This window comes from Trachurus japonicus, chromosome 24 (assembly GCF_045865225.1).
Source record: "Trachurus japonicus isolate A0001 chromosome 24, Traja_1.0".
In the NCBI taxonomy this organism is placed as follows: Eukaryota; Metazoa; Chordata; class Actinopteri; order Carangiformes; family Carangidae; genus Trachurus; species Trachurus japonicus.
The window spans coordinates 6,817,305-6,836,747 of NC_140930.1; the positions used below are offsets into that span (position 1 = coordinate 6,817,305).

At 39.7% G+C, this 19,443-nt stretch overlaps 1 protein-coding gene across 1 annotated transcript; it reads right to left on the reverse strand.

Moving 5' to 3' along the window:
- Positions 1 to 659: 659 nt before the first annotated feature.
- mpv17 (mitochondrial inner membrane protein MPV17) lies at positions 660 to 18,417 on the reverse strand. Its single transcript, XM_085771087.1, has 7 exons — positions 18,278 to 18,417; positions 15,266 to 15,381; positions 13,111 to 13,203; positions 9,408 to 9,503; positions 1,682 to 1,714; positions 1,498 to 1,550; positions 660 to 873 (listed from the first exon to the last, which is right to left on the reverse strand). The coding sequence occupies exons 1-7, from the start codon at positions 18,348 to 18,350 to the stop codon at positions 804 to 806; spliced, it is 534 nt and encodes a 177-aa protein (XP_085627213.1). The 5' UTR covers positions 18,351 to 18,417; the 3' UTR covers positions 660 to 803.
- Positions 18,418 to 19,443: the final 1,026 nt, after the last annotated feature.

Sequence of the window (19,443 nt, forward strand, 5' to 3'; positions counted from 1 at the left end):
GAGAATAAAGTTGTTTCGTGACGCGTTCATGTGTCTTGGGATTTTAGGCACTTCAGTGTCATCAATCTGATCTGATCAGAGAAGATTTGCATATTTAATGATGAGCTCATCGTCGACGGGTTGATGAGACAGAAACTCAACTTCTGTCCTGTTTTTCTTTTGTTGTTTTTTTTACTTTGGGACAGACGGTGGTTGCTTAGTTACAGCAGAAATCTAAGAATTTTGGGAAACGTTAGAAAACATAAAGTAAAGTAAAACTGACAGATGAGTCACACACACACACAAACACACAGACACACAAACACAGACACACACACACACACACACACACACACACACACACACACACACACACACACAGACGGAGCGAGTAAACAGAGTGTGTAAACTGTGGAGCGTCTTGGATGCAGTTTCAGAAAATCAGATTAATTTTTTCCTCCTCTCGTTAAACAAAACATGATGATTGACCAAAGTCCCAATAACTTCAAGTGATTAACAACAGACTAACCGGATTAGACAAGCGTGTGTGTGTGTGTCTGTGTGTGTGTGTCAGTGTGTGTGTGTGTGTGTGTGTGTGTGTGTGTGTGTCGCTGCCAAAGTGCCATTTCCATAAAAAACAAAACTTTCACAGACGTTTCTGCAAAATGCAAAGTTTGACTTTTGAGTGTGAACGTGTCAGAGGAGACGAGCTCCTTCGCCAGTGACTCAGTCTCTCACGCACACACGCACACACACACACACACACACACACACACACACACACTATCAATGAGTGTAAAGATCATGATGTGTGTGTTGATCCTTCACATCTTGTTGGCCTTCCAGGTCAGGTAGGAGTTCCAGGCGACGGCGACGACCTGAACCACGGCCAGCCTACGACCAGGAGACAGGGGTGATTGATTGATTGATTGCAACAAAACAATCTCAGTGTTTTAAAGGGATAGTTCAACATTTTGGCAAATTGGCCCATTGCCATAATCCCTATAGTCTTAGCAGTAGGTTTGTTACCTTTAATTGTCGGTGCAAGCTGTTTTTAGAACGGCGGAGCAGAGCCGTGAGCTGCTCAGAGCTACGCTACGGAGGCTCATGGGATTTCTTGGTTTCCCTCATCAAACTCATCAAATACACAATCCAACAACTCCAAAATGCTCTGGTGGACAAGTTGTGACCTGCACATTCACCACGCTATGAGATAATAACAGAACGTTACCAGACAGAGTTGTTTTAGAGGGAAATACAGAGTCTGCTTGATGAAAAACTGCCCCTTACAGGAATGCACATCAGCGGTTTTGCATGAATTTACCTCTAAAACAACTCTGTCTGGTATCGTTCTGTTATTATCTCATAGCGTGGTGAATGTGCAGGTCACAACTTGTCCACCAGAGCGTTTTGAGACCAAATCCAGGTTCTTTGCACTTGACACAAAGTTACACTGTTAAAAAAAACAAACATTTTGATCAATAATCGATCAGAGTGGAAACATAAACATAAACGTACCTGTGGTGCAGAGGAATGAAGTAGAAGTTGGCGATCTGGACCGGAGGCCACAGCTGGAACACAGAGACACAGTTCAGGTCAGTCACATGATGATGAACAATAAGAGGTAAATGTTTTTTTTGTTTTTATTACATATAGAGACATTTAGTTTCCAGGTTTATGTGAATAAAAAGGAAAAACTCACATAGTAGTTTGAGATCAGAGCGTCTGTGTAATCCTGCGGACAGAGTCAATACAGTTAATATGGCTGATCAATAAACCTCATTTAAATTAAATCTTTATTTGGAAAAACAGGTTTGTGTCATGACAGTAGCTTCATCCTGATTTGTAATGTTACACTTTTCCAGTTTTGTATGCAGTTTTGTATGCATGCGTCTTTGCTGTTTTTAACTGAATGTATATGTTTATTATTTGTGTTTTTAACTGAATTTATTTTTTAAAATGTAAAGTGTCTTCGAGCTTTTGAAAGAGCGCTTATAAATAAAATGTATTATTATTATTATTATTATTATTATGTCATTCCCCTCCCTCTCTGCCTCCCATTTCCTGTCTCTCTCTAAACTATCCTGTCCATTAAAGGCAAAAAATCCCCCCAAAATATACTCAGGGCGTATACAGGAATCTTGAAGTTCATTTTAATAGCTTTTTAAGACTTTTTCAAGACCTTCTCAATATTTTTTAACACCTCACCGCAACTTCAAGCTGTAACCATTTACATCAGTGACACTTTTAACGTACTAACAGTTTTAGTTTGTGATAAAGACTATAGACCACTATGATACAACAGAATTCAAAATAGGCTGGGGTAATAAATCAAAGGCAAAGTTTATCAAAAAACAAAACAAAAAAACATTGCTCCACTCTAAAAACAAAACAAAAACAACAATCTTCTTTTCTTTTTTATGTACCGGTTCATCTTTGTTTTTTAATAAAATGAATAAATTCACACACTTTTACAATGTTTTTTAGGACTCAAACTCTTGGACAGCTAATTCAGAAAAAATACCTTCAAAATGTAAGACTTTATAAAGCCGTGGAAAGACTTTTTAATACTTTTTAAGGGTCTTAATTTTCCCAAAATTGATTTATCACCTTTTAATACTTTTCAAGACCCCGCGGATACCCTGATACTGCTCAAAAAAATAAAGGGAACACTTAAACAACACATCTTAGATCTCAATTAATGAAATATTGCAGTTTAAAATCGATCAATGTAAATCAAAATTATCATCCCAGGTTGATTTCACATGGGTGTGAAATACTTGGAGTTACAATGTGTTGTTTAAGTGTTCCCTTTATTTTTTTGAGCAGTTTTATAAAACAAGAAGAATAAAATAAAACAAGAATATATAAAAACACAAACGGCTCCTGACTCCTCTCCGATCTAAAAAGTACTGATCGTTATCGAACATCTGCTGAGTTCAGGTTCGGTCGTTCTCCGCCACCGCAGAGTGAGCGATGGTGATGCGTTCAGGTTCCAGTCGGTTAAACAGGGAAGAAGCCAGAGAGGCTCAGTGAGCGGCCGAGCTAACGGAGGGTGAAGCTGAGACGTCAACACACACCTCCACCTCCACCTCCACCTGCTCTGCTCTGCTCGTCGATTACACGATTAATTAAAGGGATACTTCACCCAAAATCGATAATTTAACAATTTTCTACTCACCGTCATGCCAAGGAAGGGTTTGGAGAACTTCCAGAGTCATCAAAACGCTTTAGGAGTTCCAGGGGGGGTCCGGCTGGCAACGGGTTTTCATATACTAATGGCGGCGGATAGAGTTCACTTTTGAATCGTCCAAAACACACACTATGAAACATCCAGATACCTCCATACTGCTCGTCTGTACTGACCCAAGTGTCCTGAAGCCGCCACATGGAAAAGTTGTTAGGAAAAAATTAATGTGATCTCTGTTTTTATCCTTGTTGTAGCAGTAGCTCCCAGTGGTTCTGTTGATGTTTGTGCACATGCGCGAGATTTGCTGCCAGATGTTGGTTCGTCGTTGTAAACCATTGGATGTTTGATGTAAACACAGAAGAACATCTCGCAGCAAATCTCGTGCAGCCACTGGGAGCTACTGCTACAACAAGGATAAAAACAGAGATCAAATAAATTTTTTCCCAACAAATTTTCCATGTGGCGGCTTCAGGACACTTGGGTCAGTACAGACGAGCAGTATGGAGGTATCTGGATGTTTCATAGTGTGCGTTTTGGACGATTCAAAAGTGAACTCTATCCGCCGCCATTATACGAAAACCCGTTGCCAGCCGGACCCCCCCTGGAACTCCTAAAGCGTTTTGATGACTCTGAAAGTTCTCCAAAGCCTTCCTTGGCATGACGGTGAGTAGATGATTGGTCGATTTTGGGTGAAGTATCCCTTTAACTGTTTATCATGATGTTTAGAAACTTAAACCATGAGGATGGATTCTCCTGAATGAGAAACTGAATCTCCTCCGTGCCGAGTTTCTGACTCCACAGTAAAAATATGAAAGAGCAAACAACACACACACACACACACACACACACAGTAAACTTGAGTGTGTCATCTTTAAAGGTCACCTCGACATGTCTCGACGTATAAAAACAACAACAGGCCAATGTTCCTGTTACAGTTTCTCTTTCCAGCCGGATTGTGTGTGTGTGTGTGTTTTTTCTAATTACGACCAAACAAACGAAGGAGCTGCTTTTTCCACCTGAGGTGAAATTAGAGCGTCAGAGGAAACAGGAGCTGCTTCACCTCTGACCCTGGTTCACTCTGAGCTGCTCCTGCTCTGTTTACACCAGTTATATGGGATTAATTATGCACTGTATTAATATAATACATACAGAAATTGCATTTTTAGTGTCTTAAATTAACAGGAAATGATACAAAACTCTGGTTTTGGAAACTAATGCCAATTAAAAAGTTGGAATTGTTTATTTTTTTGTCGTCCACAACTTGTTTTAATTATTTCATCTTATTCATAAATTATTAGTCAACCAGAGTGTCAACTAACACGCCTCAGAGTATATGATGTGTTTCACAGCTGCACTTCACCCGCTGATTTTCCTCGATTAAAGCAGAAGTAAGTGATATATTTGTGTTAATATAAGTCTTAAATAGTTATATCTTCCGACAGCAATCACTTACATAGAGTGTTTGGTCTGAAACACGGGTCTGTCAGTCCCTCTGCTCTGCTCTGAGTCGAGGAGAAAACATTTATCGTATCCTACAGTTTTTATCCAATGAGGAGAGAGAACGGCATGCAGGGCTGTGTGTGCAGCCAAGGGACGCCGTGAATGTGGCGACGTAGGGACGAGGACTGTTCAAGGAAACTCGTATTTTTCCGACCGTGAAGTCGTACCAGTTCGATCTGGTACGAGTTCACCGGTCGGAAGTTACGAGTGGCCGTTATAGTGACTTTCACCGGTAAAACAGGTCGGAAAAACACGAGTGGGTTGCCTGGAACGCTACAAAGTCGTAAGTTGTGACTTGAAGCTGTAATTTACGATTTCAAAAGCCTGCCTGGAACGCAGCATTAGCGAAAATGACCGGACCACTTACTTCTGCTTTAATGATGATCATTAAGTTTATTAAACTTGAAAAAATATATTAATTAAATTAAATTTCTCATGGCTCGGATGGAGTTAGCATGTTAGCATGCTAACCCTGGCAAAAAGAGCTGAAGTATGAAGTCTGACCTTCAAGCCGTCAATTCAATCAATTGAAAACGTTATTAAATACTAGAGCTTTTAGCTAAATTCAATATATAATGTATTTGGTAACTCTTTAATTTACAGGCTGCTAAAGGGTTACCATTTATTAGGGCCACGGGGCAATCGCACCGAGCACTGGTCCCTACAGCTATGAAATAGCTGCAGCTGCAGGGACCAGTGCCCGGGGCAAGACGATCAATCCCTGATCAATGACCATGATCATTTTTGGAGAAATTATGAGATTATAATGGGTGTGTATTGCACGGAATGTTCGTGTCAGAGTGCGTGACATCATCGGTCAGAGTGGGAGAGAGAGAAAAAAAAATCCAGAATTTTTCTCTTTCCACACTTCTCCTGGACACAATTTATACTCTACACACATGATTTTTTTCCTAATTTGTAGACAAACTTGTTATCTCTCTCACAATGTGCTCAAAATATCAGAGAGACTTACAGAATTTGAATTATCAGCCTCTAAGTGTGGCCACGTCTGTCTCTGCTCCTCATTGACTCCGATTGATAGATATCACGTGACGTCACACAGCGTTCGCAGCTGGTCACAGCGCCATCTTGGGTACCGACTTCCAAAGGCAGTCTATGGGCTGTGACCTAATACATCCATGGTTGTGACATCAAATCTCACAAAAATAGTGGATAAACCTTTTTTTATTACATGGCTCTATTGAATGTCGTATTCCGATAATTTATTGATATTTCTGATATTTATTTACATCTTGATTTTGCATTTAACAGTCTGTTATTCCTGTTTAACAGATCGTTGCTAAGTAAAATACACTAACGTTAGGTAGGGACGCCGCTCTGATCAGCGCAGCACAGAAAAGAGAAACTATGCAGGATATTTACTTTCTGTTTCATTTTTTACCGTCATTAAACAGCTTGGGAGACATGTAGCCTACGCCAAGGGAGGCTGCCTCACTCTACTGAGTGTGAGCGGCACGTACGTTCACGTTGCTTTCGTGAATTGTAAACACAGACGCCCCCTCGGTTTTAGCGTCCAGCAGTTTAGCGGCTAATTCAACTGCAGTGATGGATAACTGTACCGGAGAGGCTCAACAACTTCATGAGCTTCATTTGAGGAATAAACGGCAGCTTTTACCTGACGGGAGACCGACGCCTGAGCTACGGTAGCTAACAGCTAACCCCCTCCCTCCCTCCCCCCTTTCTTATACACGCACACACACACGGCCCAGGTTGTCTGTCATGTCTGTTGTAAACCTTGTAATAACAGCTTGTTGAGTACAGTTAACATTATTGTTGCTTCGGTTTGAGTGTGGATTATTAATTGTTAACGGTTTGTTTAATGTGAGTGGTGGTCATTGCGTCCTGATGAGTTGGGTTTTAATAACAGCTGATAACGTAACTGTGTAGATGGTGTGGATTGTGATGAGAAGGTGTTGCACATATTTTAAGACTTATCTGTGCAAACCATTGTGCAAAACCTGTTTGTTGTGCCTTTTTGCGTTATAAGATGATTTGCCGAATTCTTCTTCCATTCCTGCAGCCTTTTGTCTCAATGTTAACGGTGGCAAAATGTCCAGATATTTTATTACTTCATGAAAATAAATGTCTGTGAGTTAAAAAGAAGTGGGCTACGCATTTCTGATTTGATTTGGCTTTTCGTGCATTTGGAGGAGAGACAGTGAGAGCGAGCGAGAGAGAGAGAGACGAGGAGAGAGAGAGGTCCGCTGGGTGAGTTAGATTAACTTTTAACGGGAGAGAGAGCGGCGCACCGCGCTGTCAAAGCTTGTCTCAGCAGAAATGGTGTGTGCTTTCAAGGCAAGGCCATCAAAATGAGAAATATCCATATCCAAACTACATCAGGCAGCAGTCATTTCTGGTCAGAGAGGATGTGGCTGCACTGATCTTAATAGAGGTTAACTCAGTGTTCGGTACCCAGCATGGCGGCGGCCAGGTGGAACGCACCGTGACGTCACCTACTGATAAGTATCTATACAAAGATTTTCTGACAGAAGCAGAACGGACCTCTGTTTTAAACTTGCACGTGTCTCCAAAATATTTACTGTAGAAACACCAAATCGTACCAAAGCGTTCAGGAAGACCTTAACAGCGCTCACAGTCTGGGTTTTTTCCTGATAGGAGCTACCGTTTTGTTACAGTAAGCCTAAATGTGAGACCAGTGCAGAGGCAGAAAATCGCTCTTTTTCTCTATACGTTTCTGTCTGCCTCAGCCTGGGGGGCCCCTATCGTCATTGGCAACCGCCTCAAGTTGCCGTGGTAACCTCTGAGCCTCAGGCCAGAGCCACAGTTAAAAGCAACATGTGTATTTATTTAGTTAATTTAAGATTACAAAATGGTATCAGAGTCTGGTGTGAAACTGGGATCCTGTTCCAGACTTCCTGGTCCGGCTCAGGTGAGTAACCGCTAAAGTCTTGAATGAAACTCGCTGCTCCGACCGAGAGCGGCTCCATTAATTCTCCTCTCGCACGTCCCGGGGACCAGACCTGGTTGTAATGAGTACCTTTGTCATTTATTTTCTGTCCTTTCTGACATTTACCGGCTCCGGCCTTTCAGCCTCGCCACCGCCGCCGCCACCGCCGCCGCCTCCTTTTGTAAATAATTGATGATGATCAGCGGCGTGTTGTTGGGTAAGCACCGACGGCGCTGACGGACGTTTGAGCAGCTGGCACAAGTACGACACCGAGCTCTGACCTGGCATACAAATACACACACACACACACACACACACGTATATATATGAAGGTATGAGTCACTCTGGCTGTTTCCACGGCCCCTCCCTCCCTCGCGTCTCCTCGCCATCACAGGAAACAGTTTCTAATAATAATGGGAGGTGAGAGCTGGAGGTCGGACACCGGACCGACCATCAGAACCAAACTTCCTCTCTGCGTTTTCTCGTCCACACACACACAAACACACACACAAACACAGTTTTTACTCTGCTGCTGCTGGAGAAAGCGACCGACCGAGCTTTGTGTGCGTGTTTCGCTCCGGTGCAGAGTCAGTTATCGTCACATCTCAGGTCCAAATATAGAAAAAAACAAAGTTGAGTTAAATCAGCAAAAAGAAAAAAGTCCGGGACTAAACGACAACCCAGAAAACAAAGGTTCATCCATGCATAAAGGTCACGGTGATGTCTAGACTCACAGGGAGGAGGAGGAGGAGGAGGCTGCAGGTCTCTGCAAGTTTAATTCATGACTTAAAGACGATTTTAACTAATTAAAGCAGAAGGAAGTGATATATTTGTGTTAATATAAGTCTTAAATAGTTATATCTTCCGACAGCGATCACTTACATAGAGTGTTTGGACTGAAACACGGGTCTGTCAGTCACTCTGCTCTGCTCTGAGCCGAGGAGAAAACATTTATCGTATCCTACAGTTTTTATCCAATGAGGAGAGAGAACGGCATGCAGGGCTGTGTGTGCAGCCAAGGGACGCCGTGAATGTGGCGACGTAGGGACGAGGACTGTTATGGTGCGTTCAAGGAAACTCGTATTTTTCCGACCTGTGAAGTCGTACCAGTTCGATCTGGTACGAGTTCACCGGTCGGAAGTTACGAGTGGCCGTTATAGTGACTTTCACCGGTAAAACAGGTCGGAAAAACACGAGTGGGTTGCCTGGAACGCTACAAAGTCGTAAGTTGTGACTTGAAGCTGTAATTTACGATTTCAAAAGCCTGCCTGGAACGCAGCATTAGCGAAAACGACCGGACCACTTACTTCTGCTTTAAGTCGGTTCAAATATTGTGAATTTAATTTGGAGGGAACAGATACAGAAACAGAGATTTAACATTTTCAAATCTGATTCAAAAACGTGTTTGAAGAAGAAAACTTTGATTTCAGTTTCCTCCACAAATTTCATTCACAGTGTTGTGACATCCTGTGAATAGGAATTATTTCTACTTTTCTCTTCTCTCATTCATTTACACTTGGTTAATCTTCTGTTACGTGGCTGTTTGGAGCCTTTAATGCAGCTCTGATGAATAATAAATAAATGTCTGAGGACGAATCAGGTCAAAGTCTGAACTTTTACCTCAGGAGGGTTAAATCTGACCCAGAGTCAGTCGGAGAAGAACGACTCGGGTCAAACGTTCGATTCCCTCGACTTCGACATTAAACAAGTCACACAAAGGAAAGAAAGAGAGGGAGGAGAAGAGAAGACCGGCACCTTCAAACAACATGGTGTGTGTGTGTGTGTGTGTGTGTGTGTGTGTGTGTTCACCCTCTTGAGCTTCTTGACGTTTTCCTCGACCGTCAGTCCGTTCAGAGCTCCAGAGATACAGAGGAAGGCTCCAAGGAAACACGGAGCGAAACACAACTGTGGAAGAAAACCAGAAAATATATCAATGAGACAAAGATAGAAGATTAATAAATTATCTATTAATTGATGTTAGGATCAATCAGTATATTGACCTTTTAAAGTTTAAACAGTTTGAATGTTTGCAGAGGTCAGAGGTCAGATGAGCTCCGGTTTCAGTTTTATAACAGAACGAGACTGAACTCATCCTGGATTTTAAAAGATTAAAACTGTTTTATTTTAGCGACTAAAAGATGTTTGAACCTGAAAAGTAACAAAGCATTTACTCTTACTTACTGAAATATGCATCGCAAAGAAAGATTAATCCTTCAATATCTACTTTTACAATACTCAGATTAAATAAAACATTTATTACGGGTTTGAAAAACAATACACTACAATAAAATGTAAACGTAAAAGGGAACTCAGTTTCAGTTCAATTTAATCCTATTTTTAAACATTTTTTCACAGTTCGTTTACAGGTGCGTAAAAAATCTGAATAAAATCTAATAAATCATTTCTCATCCTTGTGTTTTCTGAATTTACATGTTTGAAGAACTAGTTTAAGGCTAAAAAATATATATTTATTTGATTTAAATGACAGAAAAAGACATTTATCTGAGAGGTTTTAGGATTATTTCACCTCCTGACTAATTCTCTCACAATAAATATGAAATTTAATGAGTAACATACATTTTGTTTGTTTGTTTCTGGTTCAGTTATTTGTAGTAGACGGATGTTTTTTTGTGGTGGTTTAACAAATTAAAAACTGAATAAATCTGATGTAATAGAACGTTTTTTCTTTGTTGGACTGTGTGTGTTGTGTTGAGGAGCGACTCGTGTGTTGCTGACGTGCCGCCGGACGACGTGGACGCTGCTGCTCTGTTACTGTGACGCAGGAAACGAGCTGCAGCTGCTTCGCCTTAAATCTTTCAAGTCACCAAATGGCGCTTTATTCTTCCTCCGTGGACGCGACGGGGCCGGGGGCAGAGGGAGCAGCGACCGTCGCTGTGACCACATAACTATTCAGGCGGAGCGGTGAACTCTTTATACTCGGCTCTAAATATTTCATCACAGGCAGCGATAGTGAAAAGCTCCGAGCTCTGAATCTGTGCTGCTGCGTTCAGCTGAACCTGCACAGGTTCATACAGGCGACAGCAGGGGTCGCCGTGACAACAGGAAGCTGCTGCTGCTGCTGCTGCTGCACCTGGATCAGATCAGGGAAATCATCTATGATCTGATCTGTAATCTATTATCTATAATATCAAACATGCTGTGGTAGAACAGAGACAGTGAATCGTCCACAGCTCAGTGTCAAACAGAGAGCTTCAAACCCTTGAACAGAAGAAGAAGCAGAAAAAGAGCAGTGGTAGTGGAAGAAGAAGATGGAAAAGAAGAGGAAGAAGGTGCAGAATAAGAAGCCGGAAAAGAAGAAGTAGAGCAGTGGTAGCAAAGACCCTCTATTTACCAAGGGGGCAGTTGTCGGTCTGAGAAGTGAAGCTCACTTCCGCGTTCAAAAAACTGCAATCCCCTGGGCTGTCGCTGGGGGCTGGCTCCAGAAGGGAGCAACTCCAATTGAGCCCCATGTTAAAATAGCCGATTTTACAGCTTAAAAAAACATATTTACAGCCTGGTACATTTCATTTTTTTGGTCTCAACCGATAGTTTCTACCTCCGCACACACTCTGAGGGGGGTGAATTTTTTTTAAACTCTACCGTTTTACTGTTATTAGGTTTAAAGTTCTGGCCAATTAGGGCGCAGAACCGTTGAGTGACAGGTCCGGAGACCGCTGCTTCGAGGCCAGTGGGCGGGCCCTCGGCCGGCCAACGGCCGCACCGCTCCAAATATGGCAAGTAGAATCCAACATGGCGCGGTTCAAACCCCCGTAGTAGCGGCACAAAACAGACTCCCCCAAACCAATGGGTGACGTCACGGGTGCTACGTCCATTCTTTATACAGTCTATGCTATTTACCAAGATACCCCATGAGAGGCTGCTCCAATGATAGAGACTGTATTCATTTCCTGTCTCTCTAAATGGGCGTGGCCAACCGTCACCCCACCTCGTCTGTGAACGTGTGTGTGGATTTATACAATTTGTAGGTAGATGAAAGTGAGATATTTATATTTTCTTATGATAACATTAAATATTTACACTACTAACAGTCATATTTAGCATGACGAAAATTATTTAAATAATTTTCACGGGAGTTTGCGGCCGTTTGTTTGACGTTGCCAAGGAGATCTGTGCCAAATCTGGCGAGAGTGTGTCGTAGAGACAGAGACAGGTCTGGAACAAAGTGGATTTTCTCCTGATGTGTCCGTCTGAAAATCGCCATTTTCGCGTCAAACTGTTCAGAAGAAATCTGAGGGTTATTGACCAGTTGTTATGTGACACTGGTGTACAGCCATTCTCATATCTCCAAGACAAATTCCTTCTACCCCAAAGTGATATGTTCCGGTATTTTCAGATAAGGAATTACATCACAAACCATACAGACTGGAATATAATTAAAAATGCTCCAACGATTATAGAAACTTACTTTATTAATATAATTAAACATCAACTACCCAATAAAAAACATGTTTCCCATATATACAGAAATTTGTTACTAGATATACCAGACAATACTTTTTATATTAAAAACAAATGGGAGCTGGAGTTAAATATTATAATTGAGGATGGGGAGTGGGAAACAATGTGCATTGGATGTCATAAAGGTATCAATAGTAACATGTGGAAGGAGTTTGATTGGAAGACGAAGACAAGGTTCTTTAAGGTGCCTTCCGTGGTTTCTAAATTTGTAGATAACCCAGCTGCAATATACTGTTGGAGAGGGTGTGGAGTGGTTGGCGACCACTCACAGATATTTTGGGATTGCCCAGTGATGCTTTCTTTTTGGAAGGGGGTAAAGAACGAGATAGATAAAGTTCTGGGAATTAATATACCATTTATCCCAAGTCAGTTTCTTTTCGAACTCCTGAAGGCATGTACACTAGAGACCAAAAGCACTTGTTACATATACTCTTGATGACTGCTAGGAAAATGGTGACAATAAAATGGATGAATCCACAGCCACCTACAGTGGCACAGTGGAAACAGAAGCTGAGGGAAGTGTATGGAATGGAGGCTTTAACTGCTAAATTACAATTAAGGTCTGATGTTTTTCTGAGGAGGTGGCTACCTATAGCAAGATACCTCTCTAACTGAGGGGAACCCCACAGTATGCTGGAATGTCTTAACTGTCCACTTATTTATTTATTTATGTATTTATTATTTTTCATTCATGTGTATTATTAAGCTTTCTGGGCCCAAAAGGTTGTTTTTTTTTTTTTCTTCTTCTTGTCTTTAGCACTGTCATACATAATTTGTGATGTTGTCAAGGAATGTTTGTGTTACTCTTTAATAAAAATAAAGTTAAAAAAAAAACTGTTCAGAAGAGATGTGGCTTGTGAAAAATGAGTCCAAAATTTACTTCAGTGACTGTGGGGAGAAAGAATAGACCATAATCTGTGTTCACGTTCAATTCTCCCATTGGAGTCAATACACTCCAGGCTGCCGCTAGTCTCCTAAAAAGGCCGTGCAGAAACCCACGTGACATGTTTACAGGAAGCTCGTCCTCTCTCACCTGGTCGATCAGCATCTTCTTCATGGCTGCGCTCTTCGTTCCTCCAACGACGAGTCGGTCCAGAACTTTGTACCAGCTCCCGATCACCGGTCCCTGAGGAGAAATAATCAACAATCAATAAACAGATCAATTAATCAATCGATTCAAATCACCAATACAGTCTAAAGAAACAAACAAACAAACAAATAAACTGAATCTATCATTAATGAGCTCTACACACATCTGTCAGTGAACAATTTGAAAAAAACTAAATTTATGGTTTTTACAAATCGAAAAAAGGGTGAAATTGAACTTTCATTTGCAGGAGAGATTATTGAAAGAGTGTCTGTATTTAGGTTTTTGGGCGTTATCCTGGAGGACAAGTTGTCATGGAAAAAACACATAGCATATGTAAAAGCCAAGGTGGCAAAGAGTATCTATATTCTGAATAAGGTTAAGTTTGTATTGGACACTAACACACTAAGAATTCTGTATTGTACATTTAGTTTGCCATATTTTAATTATTGCGTGGAGGTGTGGGGCAACACTTATGTAAGTAACATCGCTCCTCTGATTCTGCTACAAAAAAGAGCAGTAAGAGTAATCCACAAGGCAGGTAATAGAGATCCCTCAAATAGATTTTTTATTTCTGCAGGTTTGTTGAAAATGGCCGATATAATAGAATTACAGACCCTAAAAATTATGTTTAAAGCAAAGAACAGATCATTACCAGAACATTTACAAAGCTTGTTTAAATTGGAGGAAGGGGACAACAGACTGAAGCTTGATTTTAAACATACATTTGCAAGGTTAAGCTTAAAACAAATGTGTATTTCTGTTGCAGGTGTAAAAGTATGGCATTCACAAAGCAAGGAATTGAAAAGCTGTACAAGTATGTCTCAGTTTAAGAAAATGTTTAAAAAAGAAAAGATAAGTATTTACAAAAAAGAAGAAGGAGAAAGAGAAAAAGAAGGGAAAAATGTTTCATTATCTTTAATATTTTGAAACAGAGAATAATATTGGTGTTGAAGTAAGCCAATGAAATTTGTAACAACAGAGAGGGGCAGGAATTATAAGTTTTTTCTTCATCCTGCTCCTGTTCATTCATGATGAAAATGTGTACACAATGTATATGTGCAACTATGTGAGAACCATGAATGAAATAAATCAAAATGAAATGAAAACATGTCGTCACCGTGTTACCAACAAACATCTGCCAACATCTGCACGTTGTCATCGTCTGACGATTATAGAAACTTAAAGAAACAGTGACGTCCAATAGAAACGAGCCGATTTAAATAAATGAACTGAGCAGCAGCTGTGACGGAGCCGAGTGTGATTTCACACACACGCACACACACAAAGGGTGTGAACGCACAATAAACAACATGAAGAAGGAGAAGAAGAAGAGACGTACTGTTGACGTCATGTTTGTCTGACTCACAGGAAGCTGCAACATGAACTCAGACTCCTCTAAAACTTTGACATCTCATTTCATTTTCCTCCTCGTGTCAAACAGGAAACTTTTCATACAGATGTTTTAATTAAAATTTATGTCAAATACCTGTGAACCTGTAAACAGCACAAAACATTCAGATTAAATCAAACATTTATTATGGCTGAGAATAAATAAAAGAATTTGAAAAACACGCATATGAAAATGTAAACGTAAAAGGGAATTCAGGTATTTATTCCTATTTTTAAACTTCTTTTCAAACTGTTTGTTTACAGGTGAAACAAATCTTACATAAATCTTAATAAAATCTAATATATCATTTATCATTCTTGTGTTTTCTGAATTTACATGTTTAAAGAACTAGTTAGGCTAAAGAATATATTTATTCTATTGAAATGACAGGTTTTAGGATTATTTCACCTCCAGCCTCAATAATTCTCACAGTAAATACGAAATTTGATGAGTAATATAATTTTATTTTGTTTGTTTCTGGTTCAGTGGTGAAAGTCGACCAGGTTAAAAAGCAGCTTCATGTAGGAAACCGAGACTCTGATCTGATCTGGACAGATGTTTTTTTGTGCTTGATAAATAAACGTTATAAACTAAAAACTACACTAAAAGTTTGACATCACGTTCTTCTCATTTCATTTTCCTCCTCGTGTCAAACAGGAAACATTTAATACAGATGTTTTAATTAAAAATGTCACCAGGAAAACTCACCACGAAGAAGAAGCCGATGCTCATCATCTTGGCCGTCCGCTGCACGTTGTGCTGACTCAGCCCTCGCCGCTCGATCACCTGCTGCGATATGACGTCGCCGACGCCGACCAGAGACCCTGAAGGCAACACGAGGTTAAATAAAGACACAGAATAAATTATCCTCATTAAGATTGAAGTGATAAGAGGTCAAACTTCTTATTTGTTCCAATTAGCACAAGAGACATGAGAGTTTGATCAATAAATTCCAGATGAACACAAACACAACACAAAGATAACACTTTATAATAAATACACAATATTTATCTTTAGCATCCTGATACTAATTAGTCTGTAATTCATAAACACAGTTAAAAATGTATAAACTCTGGATTAATAAACTCATCTATATTGTGTTTAATTATTGTTTTTTCAAACTTAATTAACAACTAATTGAGAGTAATTATATCAAGTATTATATCACTGACAAATGAGATCATTAATCAAGTGTCAGTAAGTGATTATTAAACCATTTAGACCCATACTAATAGTTTATTATTTATTTAAACATTTATTTCAAACATGTAAAGTAGTATAAAAGAAACTGACAAATAAAAAACAACAAATAGTAATAGAAAACAAATATAATCCTCTAATAATTATGTCAATATTAATAAATATTGTCAATAAATGTGAGTGTATTTATAGGATAATTGATTATAGGTGATCATTCAGGTGGTCGTCCTCTCTCTGTTCTGTCAGTGTGTTATTTTCTCTTGATCGGTGACCTCAGCTGTTGACTCAACGACTCCTGCTTTGACATTTACTTTAGTTTTTTTTTTTTTTTTTAGTTTTTTTATTCTTTTTTTTTTTTTTTTTTTACTCCCAACTCATAAAAAAGACAAATCAGCAAACTAACATGATGTCAGTGACCACGGCCGCACGCCACCGTTAAACCTGACAGCAGGCGTAATAATAACACGGAGCCACGGAGCCGCTGAACAAGACGTAACCTTTCCTCAAAATGTCAGGGGGGAACTAATAAAGGCAGTTAGGGTGACAAGGTGCACACACACACACACACACACACAGAAAATGTCAACTGTACACCTTGAGAGAAATTAAAAACACAAAAAAAAAACATTTGTGTTTCACTTCATGAGAAAAACCCCCAGAAACATGTAATGTGAGTCACAGCAAAGTCAAGTCACAACTGTAAAAACAAACAAATGTTTTATTTCTGGACCTAAAGTCGATGTTAGAAAAATAAAAATAGAAGCAAAGAATAAAAAACCTAAAATACAAAAGAAATTTTGATCATTTCTTCTATTAAAATAAAAAGGAATTTGGAAAGAAGGTGGAGAATTGGAGGCAGCTCCTAAAAAGACTTGGATACAAATGTGAAAAAAAAACTAATTTTAAAGAATAAGTTAATTTTCATTCACAATTTTCTTTTTGAATGTGATTTTTTTAAATATTATTTTATTATTTTCAGCTTCAACTCCTGACAGAAATAGTCCGTCACAGTGACACTGCCACCATCTAGTGGCGGTTCACAGGTTCTACACCGAGCTACAACACAGGAGCATTGATTAATGTTCATTTAATGAGATGTAAAAATGAATGAGTTGATGAAGATCTGAGGCTGTGGCCACCTGGACTGAGATTTCTGCTCGTTTTAAGTCCAAAAAAAACAAAACAAGAATAAGAATCAGTATTAGATCGAAGATGCTGCCGTTTCCTTTGGTCACTGAAGTTCAATTAATCACATATTTAACTTATTAAACCTTAAGAAACATAGTGAGGTAGCAACAGAAGCAGAGCTGCAACTATTAATCGATTAATAGGAAACTATTGAAACTACTGAATAATCATATATCCACATTTTCTGGCTCCAGTTTCCTCAGAAAGACAATCTGACTTTTTCTTTCTTGTTATATATTATTGTAAAGTGGATATATTTAGGTTTTGCACTGTAACTTTGTCAGTTTGGGTTCTGGGAAATAACAGCAGGTATTTTTTGTATCTCATTTTATAGCCTATAAAATAATTGAGAAAATAATCAGTTTCGGAAGAAAATCATTAGTTTCGAGCGCAAGGTTAAGTTTTTAGAGAATCATTAAAATGGTCTCAAGTCTCCAGATTGTTTCTTTATGATGGAAAAAACCTTTAAATGTTGAGAAGCTGTAACTCGTAACTTTCATATATTTCCATGATCGTATTGTAAACTTCAATCCCCACTTGTCATTGATTGTTATTGATACTTTATGGTCCCTGTGATAGAACCGGTTGTTATCGGCCTCTTGGTCGCTCAGTTCAAAGGTCATTTTTTTTCTCTCTCTGTTGACTTTAAACCCGAGGTAAACCGAGTCAACAAGAGCGATGGGTTGTGTGACCTCTGACCTCACCGCCACTAAGAGAAGGTCATTTTGACAAACCTTTTGAGACAAACAGTTTTAAAGGGATAGTTCAACATTTTTGGCAAATTCTCCTCTCGCCATAATCCCTATAGTCATAGCAGTAAATTCAATACCTTTAAAGGGATAGCTCAACATTTTGGCAAATTGGCCCATTGCCATAATCCCTATAGTCACAGCAGTAGATTCGTTACCTTTAATTGTCGGTGTAAACTATTTCTAGAACGGCGGAGCAGAGCCGCGAGCTAATGGGATTTCTTGGTTTCCCTCATCAAACTCATCAAATACACAATCCAACAACTCCAAAACGCTCTGGTGGACAAGTTGTGACCTGCACATTCACCACGCTATGAGATAATAATGGAATGTTACGAAACAGAGCCGTTTTAGAGGCAAATGCAGAGTCTGCTTGCTGAAAAACCAAGAAATCCCATTAGCCTCCACAGCGTAGCTCTGAGCAGCTCACGGCTCTGCTCCGCCGTTCTAAAAACAGCTTGCACCGACAATTAAAGGTAACGAACCTACTGCTATGACTATAGGGATTATGGTAACAGGAGAATTTACCAAAAGTATTGCACTATCCCTTTACATGTACTGTAGGTAGGTGTGTTGGTCATACCTGCGGTCACTATCTGCACCCTCCAGGGGTATTTAGTCATCAGGGCCTGGTAGGACCTCCACAGACCGGCCATCCTCCTCCTGCTGGGACAGTGGACAACACAACAGACACGTGAAGTAAACACACACACACACACCAACTATCCTACCCTATACCCACACAGCCCCGCCCACCGGCACACAACGTGACTCAAATCAAGCAGCTCCTGCTAATAAGCTCCGTTATATTGTCCATCACAGCCTGTTGATTAGTTTAACCAGCTCCTCCGACTGAGCTCAGGGCAAGTTTTTTTTTTTTTTTTAAACCAGTCACTCATTGATATAATTAACATTTGAACATTAAAACGCATTTTAAAACTTTTTTTTTTGTCCTTTTATACAACATTAACTGTCAGCATGCACACGCCACAGTAGGCTATGAATCACACTCAACTGATGATATAAAGTTAGGATTTTTTTTTGTAAACAAAGCCATTTCCGGTGAATTCTATCGATGCCGAATTGAAAAGTGGCTTCAAAAGTTTCACAAAAAACAAATAAATGTGCGTCTTTGATTAAAATACATTCACAAATATCAACGTAAACGTTAAACTGTCGAGTTTTTTAAACGGAGTCACTTAGTTGGTGCCTAACGTCCGGTCTCGTGCAGCGCTAAGCTAACGTTAACGTTCCATTTACTGCGTCGTTGCTAAGGAGCTGAAACCAACACGTCAAAAACCAACTGACAATAAACTGATCGATTTGTCTAATAAAAAAATCAATCACAGTTAAGAGTTGTGTTAAAATACTGAAATTCACCTTTAGCACATGATTTAATAAGTTTCTACAGAAGAATTTAATCGACACAACTGAGCTGTAGTGGGATGTAAACTTACAACTGAGAAGGACTCACTGAACGTGTCGCTCTGTTTGGTAATCTACGGTCAATAATGATGAAAGTATATAAAGTGTGTACATGCCTGTTAACGAGCCCAGCTCCACTGACAGGAGCTGCCGGTGGTGCATTCAGGTGTCCGGATCAGCTCCGACTTTTGAGCACTGTCTGTGATTGACGAAAGAAAGAAAAGTTTTACATCTCACCCAGACAGTTTTAGATGAATTAACTTGAGCAAAAAAAAAAGCTGGTTTCTCACATTCTCTGTTGTAAACTGTTTTCTTGTCTGTAAG

Coding starts and splice junctions, on each gene's coding strand:
- mpv17 (XM_085771087.1), bottom strand. CDS start 18,350: ATGGCCGGTCTGTGGAGGTCCTACCAGGCCCTGATGACTAAATACCCC. Junction 15,382..18,277: donor GGTGCAGATAGTGACCGCAG/GTATGACCAACA, acceptor TGTTGCCTTCAG/GGTCTCTGGTCGGCGTCGGC. Junction 1,551..1,681: donor CTCTGATCTCAAACTACTAT/GTGAGTTTTTCC, acceptor TCTGTGTTCCAG/CTGTGGCCTCCGGTCCAGAT.